The sequence below is a fragment of the Gorilla gorilla genome, chromosome 11, assembly GCF_029281585.2.
Source record: "Gorilla gorilla gorilla isolate KB3781 chromosome 11, NHGRI_mGorGor1-v2.1_pri, whole genome shotgun sequence".
Taxonomy (NCBI): Eukaryota; Metazoa; Chordata; class Mammalia; order Primates; family Hominidae; genus Gorilla; species Gorilla gorilla.
The window spans coordinates 75,691,497-75,704,283 of NC_073235.2; the positions used below are offsets into that span (position 1 = coordinate 75,691,497).

The 12,787-nt window shown below is 38.2% G+C and overlaps 1 protein-coding gene and 1 long non-coding RNA gene across 12 annotated transcripts in view; one reads left to right on the forward strand and one right to left on the reverse strand.

Annotated features, from left to right (window-relative positions):
- Window positions 1-12,787, forward strand: part of MAP3K20 (mitogen-activated protein kinase kinase kinase 20) — a 192,844-nt gene that overhangs the window by 126,641 nt on the left and 53,416 nt on the right. For all 11 annotated transcript variants that reach the window (XM_055379183.1, XM_055379179.2, XM_031008624.3 and 8 more), the window contains 2 exons: window positions 991-1,065; window positions 6,953-7,059. In XM_055379183.1, the coding sequence (XP_055235158.1) occupies window positions 991-1,065; window positions 6,953-7,059 (182 nt within the window). The remainder of the gene's footprint in view (window positions 1-990; window positions 1,066-6,952; window positions 7,060-12,787) is intronic.
- The window catches only part of LOC129531907 (uncharacterized), an 84,810-nt gene that overhangs the window by 5,503 nt on the left and 66,520 nt on the right, over window positions 1-12,787 (reverse strand). Inside the window, exon 3 of the long non-coding RNA XR_008677371.2 lies at window positions 4,792-4,903. This is a non-coding gene — a long non-coding RNA (uncharacterized lncRNA). The remainder of the gene's footprint in view (window positions 1-4,791; window positions 4,904-12,787) is intronic.

The window sequence follows — 12,787 nt, forward strand, 5'->3', positions numbered from 1 at the left end:
GAAATCATGATAAAGTTATGAATCATGCAAGAATCAATAAACCTTTGATTTATTTTATTTGGTAGATGCATTCTGCAGAGTTCAGTGTATCTTAAAACTGTTCAAAAGAATACTTTGTGTTTATTTGTAAGTAAGTTAGAGTTAGATTCTAGGCCCAGAAAATTATAAACTTCATTGTTTGCTTGTTTTACTTACGTGAGTGTAAATGGGGCATTTGAAATTTTGTGGGATACAGGGGAGTTCCTGGTTATGCAGGATAGTATGGTATATTGAATTGTCTAGCATTCCTGACCTGTTATACTTAAAAGTAGGTTGCAACCCACCAGTCTCTAAAACAAACACAAAATGCTTCTGTGGAATAGAAGCACCACAAGTTCTATGAGAGGCACCACTGTAGGATGTTAGAACAGGACCATCCTCACATTATAATTTTTGTTGTATCGGGTCCTTAAAGTATATGGGTTTGACCAAAACAAAGCCGTAATCAGTCATACGTTCAGAATGTCTTATTTACCACTGAGAAATGCAGAGTTTTTAAAATTATCTCTGTGATCTGTGCTCAGATGTTTTCAGAGTTGTATACCTACTGCCAAAGCTAAACTGGTTTCTAGTTACCTGGCCTATTTACATATATCACAAGTTGCCTATAAACATACAGTGACATATGGTTTTATATTTAATATTTAAGTTCCGACTTGCCCCCTCCTACTGTAGTTCTGTTTAGATATTTTATGTTTTGTTGCATTAGTTGTACTGAACCTGACTTCTCCGTTCACTACAGTTCCCTTTCAAGAAAAAGTATGAGTCTTTAGAGATTACAGATCTAAACATAAATTGTCACTTGTCACATATTAATCAATGGAAGCTTTAAATTTCATGCTTTATGTTCTTAAATTAACTCTATTATGACCCTTCAGATACGGTGTTTGCTGACATTAATGAATAAATCCCTGTGTTTTATTTTGTTTTGTTTCCCTCTCTCTACTGTAGAGATTAACCATTCCAAGCAGTTGCCCCAGAAGTTTTGCTGAACTGTTACATCAGTGTTGGGAAGCTGATGCCAAGGTATACATATGTATTTTTGTTATTGTTTAGAATTCTGAAATTTCTCTTGTTTGGCTTTCAGTTTTTAAAACTTAGGGTAATAAAATTCATTACAAAGCAAAGCTGGATTGATGCTCCTATGAGCCCCAGATTGACTGTTAAGGTTTTCTGTTGACATCCGCTTAATCTTGATCTCTAGAGACTCATTATTAACTCATTCTCATAGCACGCTTTGACATTCTGAATTCAGTATAATTTTATTATTTATTTTGTTTTTAATTTTTAGTAATAACTATTGCACCTATATGCTATTGAGATGGCTAAGACACAGTACTTAGAATATGCCAGGCACTGTTCCAAACACTTTATGTATGTTAACTCATTTATTCCTCAGAATATCTCTATGAAATAGATGCCTCAATTATCCTCATTTAACAGATGAAGAACCAAGACATACAGAGGTTACATCATGAGCTCAAGGCCACACAGCTAGTAGGTAGCAGGGCTGGACATGAACTAGGTCTGGCACAGTCCCTGCTCTTAACCACTGCACTATTTTGCTTTTCTAGCCAAAGAGCAGACAAAAGTAGCACTTCTAGAGCATCTTGATATGTACTCCCTGTCCAGCTTCAGTGATGTTTTTGAGCTCCACAATAGAGTTGGAGAAATTCCAAAGCTTAGGCTTTCATGTGGTTATCACATTTGAGCATGAATGGCCCATATCCTTTCCCTGCAAAGATCATTTTAAAAGACTCTCGCATACATGTGGAAATATTTACAGATGAAATGATAGGCTAGTCTTGGATTTGCTTCAAAACAAAGTGAAGGGAAATGGATGATGGTATAGATTAAAATGGATTGGCCATGATAATTTTTGAAGCTGAGTGATAATATATAGAGGTTCATTATATTGTTATCTCTACTTTTGTATATTTTGGAATTTTCCATAATGAGTTAAAAAATTATGGCTGGGCGCGGTGGCTCACGCCTGTAATCCCAGCACTTTGGGAGGCAGAGGCAGGCGGATCATGAGGTCAGGAGATCGAGACCATCCTGGCTAACACAGTGAAACCCCACCTCTACTAAAAATACAAAAAATTAGCCGGGCGTGGTGGCGGGCACCTGTAGTCCCAGCTACTTGGGAGGCTGAGGCAGGAGAATGGCATGAACCCGGGAGTCGGAGCTTGCAGTGAGCCGAGATTGCACCACTGCACTCCAGCCTGGGCGACAGAGCGAGACTCCGTCTCAAAAAAAAACCACAAATAAATAAATAATAAAATATAATAAAAAATAAAAAATATTCTCACAGATTAAAGATTAGAATAAGAGAGCAGTTACACTCAAGAAAGGAACAAAAATTTTATAGTTTAAATTTGTCCAGTTTTTTGTGGAAATAGAGGTATTAAAACTGATCTTTTAAACAGAGACTAAAAAGAAAGACTAAAGAATCAAATTTCTTACTGAATGTAAACCCTGTTCCAATCTGACCCCCAAGAAGAATGGCCATAAAATATACTCTGTTCTTCTACAATATGTTTCTTTAATGGGAATAACTCAGAAGCAATTGGTGAGAATGGAGACTGGGGACTATGTTAGTATAACACAGAATTCATGTTGATGGTTCATAATGTTTCCCAACACATTGTTCTGCACTGAGCACAAAGTGTAATAATGCAGCCAACAAGGCAGCAAGGGACCAGTGCTATGAAGCCTGTTCACTCCACGTGCTCCTTCTTGGCTTGGCTTAGCTTAACTTGGAAGAATTTGTTGCTGGTTCTCCCAGCAACAAACTGTGCTGCGTACATGTTGCAAAATCTTTGCTTTCACTCCTGTTCTTTAGACTTCCCTTACCCTTTTTTTTTTAAGTAGAGTCCTAGATATTCCTAGTATTATTTTTACTAAAGAATAATCTTTTTAAACTGTGTTAGTATTTTATTTAGGATTGTTGTTCTTTTTATTAGTATTTGATGACACAGTTGCATGGTTTTTGAATGGTCTGCCCTACTCCTGTTTAGATCCTATAATTTTTAGTACATGATTTTGTAGAATGGGGATTTTTAAGCATTTTTTGTAGAATGGGGATTTTTAAGCATTAAGAGAAATGCCTACACTTTGCAACTAATTCAGTAGAAACTATAAGCACGTATTTTCAAGCTTGCTTTAAAATATTTATTTTATACTGTTAAAATGGTATCATACTATCCCTTCCCTACCCTTCTTACTAGTTATATGTCCATTGTGATGTAGAAGTCATTTTGGACATATGTTTCTCTCTGATACATAAATAGAAAGAAATTTTGCCTGAAATTATTTGCATTGAATTTGATTATTGCAACTAGATCTCTATAATTGTGATTATATTTCAGTATGCAAAGCAAATTTTGAGTTTCTTAATTGAGTACTCAGTACCACATTAATTAAAATTCTAAGAATGTACATTTATGGTATATCCACTTTACACAACAAGAACATTAGGCCCAGTCTTGAAGCTGTGCAGCTGGCATGTCTTTAAATGTAGTAAGCTAACCCTTCTTTAGGACCAAAGAAATCTTGCATTCCAGCCACATGAAGTATAAAGGAAGTTTAAGATTGATTTTTATTTTCTAAATTCATGTCATTTTATTCTGATTAAACAGTGACATGTCCCCTGTATTTGATTTGGTTATATACCTGGCCACAGCCCACATTTCCAACTCTCTCACTGCTGATCTCCTCTAGACACACCTTACATACTTCCATTCCCAAACAAGTTCTCTTCCTTCTTTTCTTTCTCCTCTGAATACTTCATCATGAAGTCTTCCTTGGTTATTCTATTTATCCCACCCCAGGCTTAGCACTTTTCCTAAACCACAGTCTGGGCCTTACCTGGTACAGCTGTATTTTTAAAGACATATTTTCTTCCTAGATGGACGGCAAGCTTTATAAGGGTGTAGAGGTAATTGTTACATGTATTTGCCTATTGCACATTACATCAATTTGGAAAGTGGATGCCAAATTTGTTGTTGCCTGAAGTAGCCAGACCACAGTAAATTTCCTGAGCAGTACGTCCATTTTCTGGCTAGAAATACGTAGCAATTCAACCAGAAGTTAGTGCCAGTCCTATGCACATATGTAGAGCAATAGTTAAAGTACTTTCTTTTTTTTTTTTAAGTCCTTAAATTTTTAGAGTATTAACATCTAGATTAAAATATTCAGCCACCTATAGAACTGCTGTTCTTTTGCAATGAGGGTCGGGGGCGGGGTGGTGATATATGCAAGAGAAAGCTGATATTAGGTAAATGTCAGGTCCTTCTAGTGGCTTACAACAGGTGCTCAAAATATTTTATTGAAGAGAAGGAGAAAAAAAAGAAAGGTGGGTATTGGTTCAGGTCCTAAAATAACATTTCTAAATAGGGAAAAAAATAAGTTGGTCTGGTGCGGTGGCTCACGTCTGTAATCCTAGCACTTTGGGAGGCCAAGACAGGCAGATTGCCTGAGCTCAGGAGTTGGACACCAGCCAGGCAACACAGTGAAACCCCATCTCTACTAAAATACAAAAAATTAGCTGGGCATGGTGGCGCGTTCCTGCAGTCCCAGCTACTTGGGAGTCTGAGGCAGGAGAATCACTTGAACCTGGGAGGCAGAGGTTGCACTGAGCCGAGATTGCACCACTGCACTCCTGCCTGGGCGATGGAGCAAGACGCCGTCTCCAAAAATAATAATAATAGTAAGTTGAAGTCATAAGTTCAATAGGAAGTAGTATCTTACCCTTATGTGATAAAAGATGTTGAAGAGTTTACGAACAGAGCCCTTGGTTCTGTAACTTGCTTCCTGTGTGATGCTGGGCACTTCCTACTCTTCTGAGACTTGTGGTCCTTACCTATAAAATGAAGATAACAAATAGAGAAATAATGTATGTAGATGCTTCACAAATGGTCCCAGTTTTTAATTTTTTTTGAATAAGCAAAGCCTATGTGATGCCTAAAAGGAACCTAATCCGCTTCAGAGGAATTTATATAAGATCCTAGACCAAGTGTTGTATTCTGTAACCAGAATACTCATAGAATATTATTACCACAAAAACCTATATTGTTATCACCTCTTAAATGTTCACTTTGATAACCTCTATCCAAGAGTAGGTTCTGACTATAAAATTAAATTTTTTCTAGGGATGCTGGTCATCCAATTACAGAAGAGTTTCACCTTATTTTAAGAATGATTAAATGTAGGGAAATTATTTTTTAAAAATTCATTAGCTCTTCCTGCTGCTTTTCCTTGCAAAATGAAAATCCTTTATTATACAATTAGTTCTTATGCAAATGATTAAAACATTTTTCAGGCCAGGCACAGTGGCTCATGCCTGTAATCCCATCACTTCTGAGGCAGGAAGATCACTTGGGACAAGGAGTTTGAGACCAGCTTGGGCAAGATGGCGAGACCCCTCTGTATAAAAAACTAAAAAATTAGCTGGCCATGGTGGCAAACACCTTTAGTCCCTGCTACTTGGGAGGCTGAGGCAGGAAAATTGGTGAGCCCAGGTGGTTGAGGCTGCAGTGAGCTATGATCACACCACCGCATTCCAGCCTGGGCAACAGAGCAAGACTCTGTCTTAAAAAAAAAATCATTTTAAAACCCGATACATGCTGGGAGAAATTAAGAGGAGGACAAAGTTAAAGAAGATAAATAGAACATTTTTCAAGCTTCCTACTTAGGGCATTTTCCTCTTTGCTTATTAGAAGGCTTAATATATATCAGTAACATTTATCTATGTATGCCCTCTTCAAGGAAAGACACAGGCACACACATGCACACAAGTGCCCTTGAAAGAGAATAATAATGGCAGAACTCAATATATATCCTAGGTTTTTATATTTCTGAGAAATGGAAAAATTGCTTTTCTTAGTAATGTAGGAAGCACTTAAATCCTGAGAGCAAGCCACCTCAACATTGTTTCTTCTTGTTTTTGTGCTCTTAAATTAAAATGCATGTTTTAATTGCTGCAACTATAATTTGTTCAGTAATGGTGTAATTACGAGGCATGATGAAGAGAGAATGTGCATCATCCTTTTTATTATCTTTCTCTTTTTGTTTTAACCTTTTGTCTCAACCTTGGCTAGAGTCTAAAGAGATAGACTAGAATAGTTACTGCCAGCTCAAGAAACACACTTAACCACTGCTCATTTCTAGTGAACAGTACCTTACAGTGTCTTAGCACTAAAGCTAATTATAACAGAAAATAAATATTGAGAACAGTGAAGTTATGATGGCTTTAAAATTGGGGTTTTTTCTTGTTTTTACTTTACTTTTAGGTTCAGGGGCACATGGCCAGGTTTGTTATATAGGTAAATTGTGTGTCATGGAGGTTTGGAGTACAGATTATTTCCTCACCCAGGTAATCAGCATAGTACCTGAATTTTTTTTTCTGACAAACCAATTTGGAAAATTTTATTAGTTCCAATAGATTGATAGGTAGATTTCCCCCCAACGCTTTATCATAAAAATGTTCAAACATAAAAGTGGAAAGAATTTTACAGTGAACACTAACATCCCACCACACACAGTCTACTGTTAACTTTTTACTGGCTAGGACTTCACTGTTTCCTTTTAGGAGTTCTTAATCATAACTAAAAGAGAGAATTAGTTTTCTCTCTTCCTGGACAAAAAACATGAATTATCCCAACCTTAGGCCACATGATAGAAAAACAGCCTCTGAATCTCTCCTTGTGAATAGTTCACTGAAAATAAAGAATACAGCTCCCTAAACCTGAGTGATCTGATGATTGTAAAATAACTACATCAGGACATTGTATCATGTTTTATTTTGTTATGGTGGGTTGAGTTTATTACTATGCTTGTAGTATCTACATTTTCTCTTAAATATCTCCTTTCTTAAGTCCCAGCGAATGATTACTTATTTTCTCTTCTTCAGAAACGGCCATCATTCAAGCAAATCATTTCAATCCTGGAGTCCATGTCAAATGACACGAGCCTTCCTGACAAGTGTAACTCATTCCTACACAACAAGGCGGAGTGGAGGTGGGTAGCCCCAACAGCAGGCCACAGCGTCTGGCTTTCAAAGACCATACTCGTCTCAATGAAGAAGTGAACCAGAGATCTGAATGACAGTCCTGATATCTGAGCATAGCTTAGGGAAAAAGAAAAGGTTTTTTTTATGATTTTGGAACTCTTGTAAGTCCTGCATTTCATAAGTAAGCAAGAAATAGTGTTTCTCCAAGCTTGTTGCCTTGTGTAAGTATTTGAAAAGAATATTGAGGCCGGTCGCGGTGGCTCATGCCTGTAATCCCAGCTCTTTGGGAGGCCAAGGCAGGCGGATCACCTGAGGTCAGGAGTTTGAGACCACCTTGACCAACATGGAGAAACCCTGTCTCTACTAAAAATACAAAAAATTAGCCAGGTGTGGTGGCACATGCCTGTAATCCCAGCTACTCAGGAGGCTGAGGCAGGAGAATCACTTGAACCTGGAGGCAGAGGTTACAGTGAGCCGAGATCATGCCATTGCACTCCAGCCTGAGCAACAAGAGTGAAACTCCGTCTCAAAAAAAAAAAAAAAATTGAAATCATGTCTTCTGAGACAAAAGATGGTTACCAGACATTTCTCTGTGTTTACTTTGTTAGGAAGCTTTGTCCTCTGTTCTGTAAGAAACAAGAATACTGTTTACCTTGAAATTCGCTGAGCACTGTGTCTGCTAGTGAGGGGGGATAGGGAGACATCAGAAATACTCTTAAAAGAAAACTTGATATCATAAATCCTATTAAAGCTTGTTAAATAAATTTAGTAATGAGAAAATTGTATTGCATGAGTGGAAGAGTAAACCCAGGATGAAACATTTGAGCCAGGTCACATGATGCATGACTATAAATAGCATGTTTGGAAGCTGACATTATTCCCCCCCTGACTCAGCGGAGATTTAGGTAACTTCATCTCTGCTCCCGATAGCCGTGGGCAGTAATGTGATGCCTTACGCCATCTGCTGATGCCAAATGAATACTGCATGCACTTTGAAAATTACTGCGTTGTTTACTCCTGTTACTAGATACTTCTACTAGATACTTCTTTGGGCTTTCTGTTTGTTGTTTTACAATAACCTTATTTATTTTTATTCCTTTGAAATATCTATCTAGGGCCAGTGAGGTAAATGAATTTTTATTTAGGGATACAAAAATTATACAGTGAGCTCAAGTCTAGGTATAAGGGACTTTTTTCTGGGCTGAGATAATTAACAAAACAAAACATTTAAGTAATATTTGTTTTTTGCAGTAAGAGATCAGTATACATGTCATCAGCTCATTCTCCTTTAAAATCCATATATGAGTTCCCATTACTCTTAAGACAAAGACCAGAATACTTGGCATGGTGGCTCATGCCTGTAATCCCAGCACTTCAGGAGGCCAAGGCTGGTGGATTACTTGAGCCCAGGAGTTCAAGCCCAGCCTGGTGACAGAGCAAGAATCATTCTCAAGAAATGAAAAGGACCAGAATACTTAAGAAGACTCACCAGACCCTCATTAGTGTGGCCTCACCAGTGTCAGCTTAAGAAGATCATTCTCCCCTTAATTTCTGGCTTTCAGTCCCTCAACAGATGCATATTTCTCCCCTATTCAGGATCTTTACAAGCAGTTTCCTCTCTTTGAAGCTTATCCCGTTTCAGCTGTGTACCACGCATGCCATCACACCCCACCTTAACTCCTGTTCATCATTCACATAGCAGTTGAATAACACGTCTGCAGGGTAACACTTCCTGACCCCAGGCCAGATCAGGTTCCACTTTATGTGCTCTGAGAGCATCTCCTTCATAGGCTTTGCTGCTACTGGAATTAAGAAGTAATTCGGGCCAGGCACAGTGGCTCACGCCTGTAATCCCAGCACTTTGGGAGGCCAAGGCAGGTGGATCTCGAGGTCAGGACATCGAGACCATACTGGCTAACACGGTGAAACCCCATCTCTACTAAAAATACAAAAAATTAGCCAGGCATGGTGGCGGGTGCCTGTAGTCCCAGCTACTTGGGAGGCTGAGGCAGGAGAATGGCGTGAACCCGGGAGGCAGAGGTTGCAGTGAGCTGAGATCGCGCCACTGCACTCCAGCCTGGGCAACACAGCAAGACTCCGTCTCAAAAAAAAAGAAGTAATTTGGCAGTTAGTTGTTTAATGTGTATCTCACGGGCTGAAATATAAGAGAGGCAGACAATCACGTTTGTTCATCACTCACAGCATCAAAATGTGCCTTGAACACAGCATTTGCTCCGTAAATATTTGGGGAAGCAAGAGAGAAAATTACCATGGTGGTAATAATATAAAAAGAGATTGTGATATTATACAAGAGAATATAAATATGTATGTTTGCCATGACAAAAGTACTTCTTATGTTCATTCATTCATTATCCATTCATTCAACTTCTGCTGGTGTGAGAACGACTGTTGCCATTCGGGTACTGGGCTGTAGCGATGAGCACAAGAGTCCCAGGGCATGTGGAGCTCTCCAGCCCAAGTGTCCAATGTTAAACTATTAAATATATTCAAAACTATCGCATTTCTATTTTGACAAGTATTATGACAGAGAAATATACTAGATGTCTGAGAGCATACAACAATGAAATCTCATCTAGTCCAAGGACATAGTAAAAGGATTTTGGAGAAAATGCTATTTGATCTGTTACCGAAGGGATTAGTAACATTTTAATACCAAGATAGGGAGTCTTTTAAAGTATGTCAACAAGGCCAGGCGTGATGGCTCACACCTGTAATCCCAACACTTTGGGAGGCTGAGGTGAAAGATTGCTTGAGCCCAGAAGTTCGAGACTAGCCTGAGCAACGTAGACCTCATCTCTACTCACAATTTAAAAATTAGCTGGGCATTGTGACTCTAACCTGCAGTCCCAGCTACTCTGGAGGCTGAGGTGGGAGGATCACTTGAGCTGGGGAGGTCAAAGCTGCATTGAGCCGAGATCTGGCCACGACACTCCAGCCTGGGCTACAGAGTGAGATCCTATTCAAAAAAAAAAAGAAAAGAAATGAGAAGGCTGTGCAAAAATGTAGGGACACTTATTCAGCAAAACATCACTGAAAAGGGTAAACCAGAAATGGTATAAAGTGCAATAAACAGAGAATTAAAATAAATTTAAAATGATGGTATCTCCATATACAGAATATGGTCATTCCTAAAATCACAGATCTGATAAATGATTTCAAAGTAGACCCTACAGTCTAGTTTGTTTAGAATGTTTCTATTTTTTATAAAATAAATATATATTATTGTGTATATGTACACAGAGAAAAGTATCAAAAAGTCAGTGTTATCACTGGGTAATGGGATTATAGAGAGTGTTTTTTATTTGTATATCTTTATTCCCTACTTCTTCCACATTAAACATGGACTAGTTGCATGATAAATTCAATTTTTAAAATGCTTGAAGATGAAAGTGAGGGAAATAAAATTGATGATTGAGAACGGGGGAAAAAGGAGATACAAGACAGTGAAGTATTTTAGTAAAAGGCATACAGTTGCCTAAGGGGCCTCCTCATCTTTCAGGAACTGTTAATCCTGTTCTGAGAGCTGGAGAGAGAATATATATCTTGACCTGAACCAGTAAACCACAGTTTGAGAAGCAGTAGAGCTGTTTTCACTGAAGCAGGCAATTGGTTAAAAACAGGACTGTAATAGTAATTTTAGTAATAATAAACACAGTTGTCACTTATTAGGTTCTTACCAGATGCTTGTACTTCATTTAGATTTTCTTTTTTAATCCCCATAGCAACCCTAAATTATATCACAGATGCAAAGGTAAATTGAGTAACTTGCTCAAAATCATACAGAACTGAGAACAGAACCCAGTACAGAATACAGTAACAGAACCCAGGTGGTCTGGTAGCACAGGCCTGCCCTGGCACCCATGCTGTACAGTGCGGTTACTAGACTTGTGGCCGTTGTCGTGCTGTCTTCTCATTAGCATGCAATATTCACTTGACTGAATTCCTTTTTAGCTAAGAGAAATATTACAGGGCGTGATCATTATAGGTTATTAAGGTGTCTAACTCAATATGTAAACTGCTGAAAAGAATTATATGTTTTTATCAGATAATCTCAACATTTCAAAAGACAACACATTCAGATTACTCCCCTTTCCCCCAACTTTTATCTAGTGTCTGAAACCACATGACTAGTGTCCAAAGAGTGTTTTAGTAAATTAGAGTCACCGTGATCACAGTGCAGCCTGATTCCAATCCTGCTGTGGTGTTTCTGGCAAATGATTATTTTCTGGCAGAGCTTCCTCTACATATAGACCAGATGCAACTTGTATTTTTAGAAAACTGAATGGTTATTCTGAAATTCTTTTTAAAACTACATTATTAAAAACCACATAAACTGTGTTCTTTCCTTTGACCTAATAAATGATAGGAACAAAATCTAGTGTCAGACTTTTCCTCAGTCATCAGATCTTCAGCTTATTTCTCCTCCCATTGACTTACTAGCAATAATGGCAATGAGCATTAAGAACAGAAAATGTGTCATCCTGTTGGTCCTGTTTTGGATTTTCATTAACCATGTGACTGTCTGTAGATCTGTGGCAACCTGCACTGAATGAGCCATGCAGTGTTGTGATGAGCATTCAGATCTGTGTCTCTTGGCAAAACACTTGGTTGGTTGTGTTTCCCGTGGTGACCAAAGTATTCTCACCATGACATGCGTTCTTAAAAACAAAAAACCAGAGATCAAAAATGTAACCTTTGCAATTTATGCAATGTTAGCACAAATCATGTAATATATAACACTACATTTAATAAACAGATTATACATTTATCATGTAATATATATTCTATATCACTCTTTTTACAAATTGACCTTTCATTTCAAAGTAAGTTTCTGTCTGATGAAAGAAGATAATTACAGTTCATTGCCTGTTTTTGGCATATGGAAAATTGATACTAGTTGACATTGACCTTGATTGGATTTGGCTTACAAGAAGACCATAATTTTCATCAACTAAGACATTTAAACTATATTTTTAGAAAAAGAAGTTTATATATCAACAAATGCATTTGATGCAAAACAATGCACCAAAAAAACCAAGGGAGCAGCTGTTTTTTTTTTTTTTTGTCATCTCTGGGTTGGGGTCACGTCTCTAATGGCATATAACCTCACACACGATTTGACTCTGCAGTGTTGGGAGTGCTGTTGGAAAGCTGAGCCTGAGAGACAGATTGAGGAAGGAGATTTACTCGGTGTTTGTTTCTGTGTCACAGCTTTCCGTCCATTTAACTCTTGATCTGTTTTCTGGAAGTGCTCAAAATCACAGTAGGCTCTCAAAGCTGGAACTTGAGATGCATCTTTGGCTTAAATTACAAGTGAAATAGAATGTAGTGGCCATTTACCCTGGTCTGAAAGAACATCAGTGAATCTGTCTCACTGGCAGAGGTGTGGGGACTGGGTCGGCAGAAGCGCCGTGTAGATGCTGTCCCAGGCCTCTGCCATCGCACACTGAGGGCACCCAGCTCCACCACCTCCTTGTCACCTTCTGACCGCCTCACTGACTGAAGATGGCTCACTCTTTTCTTTTTTTGTGACAAAAATTTACCCTAAAGTTTTTCACATTTTTTCCCCAGTCCTCCACTGAAAAATAAAAACTTTGTTTACGTGCATAGGCATAATATTTTTGTCAGAAATATCAGGGATAAAATTTGGATTTTATGGTACAGTCATAATTCTGAAAGATTGCTGATTCACTGCCTTCTTTAGGGACAGTAATG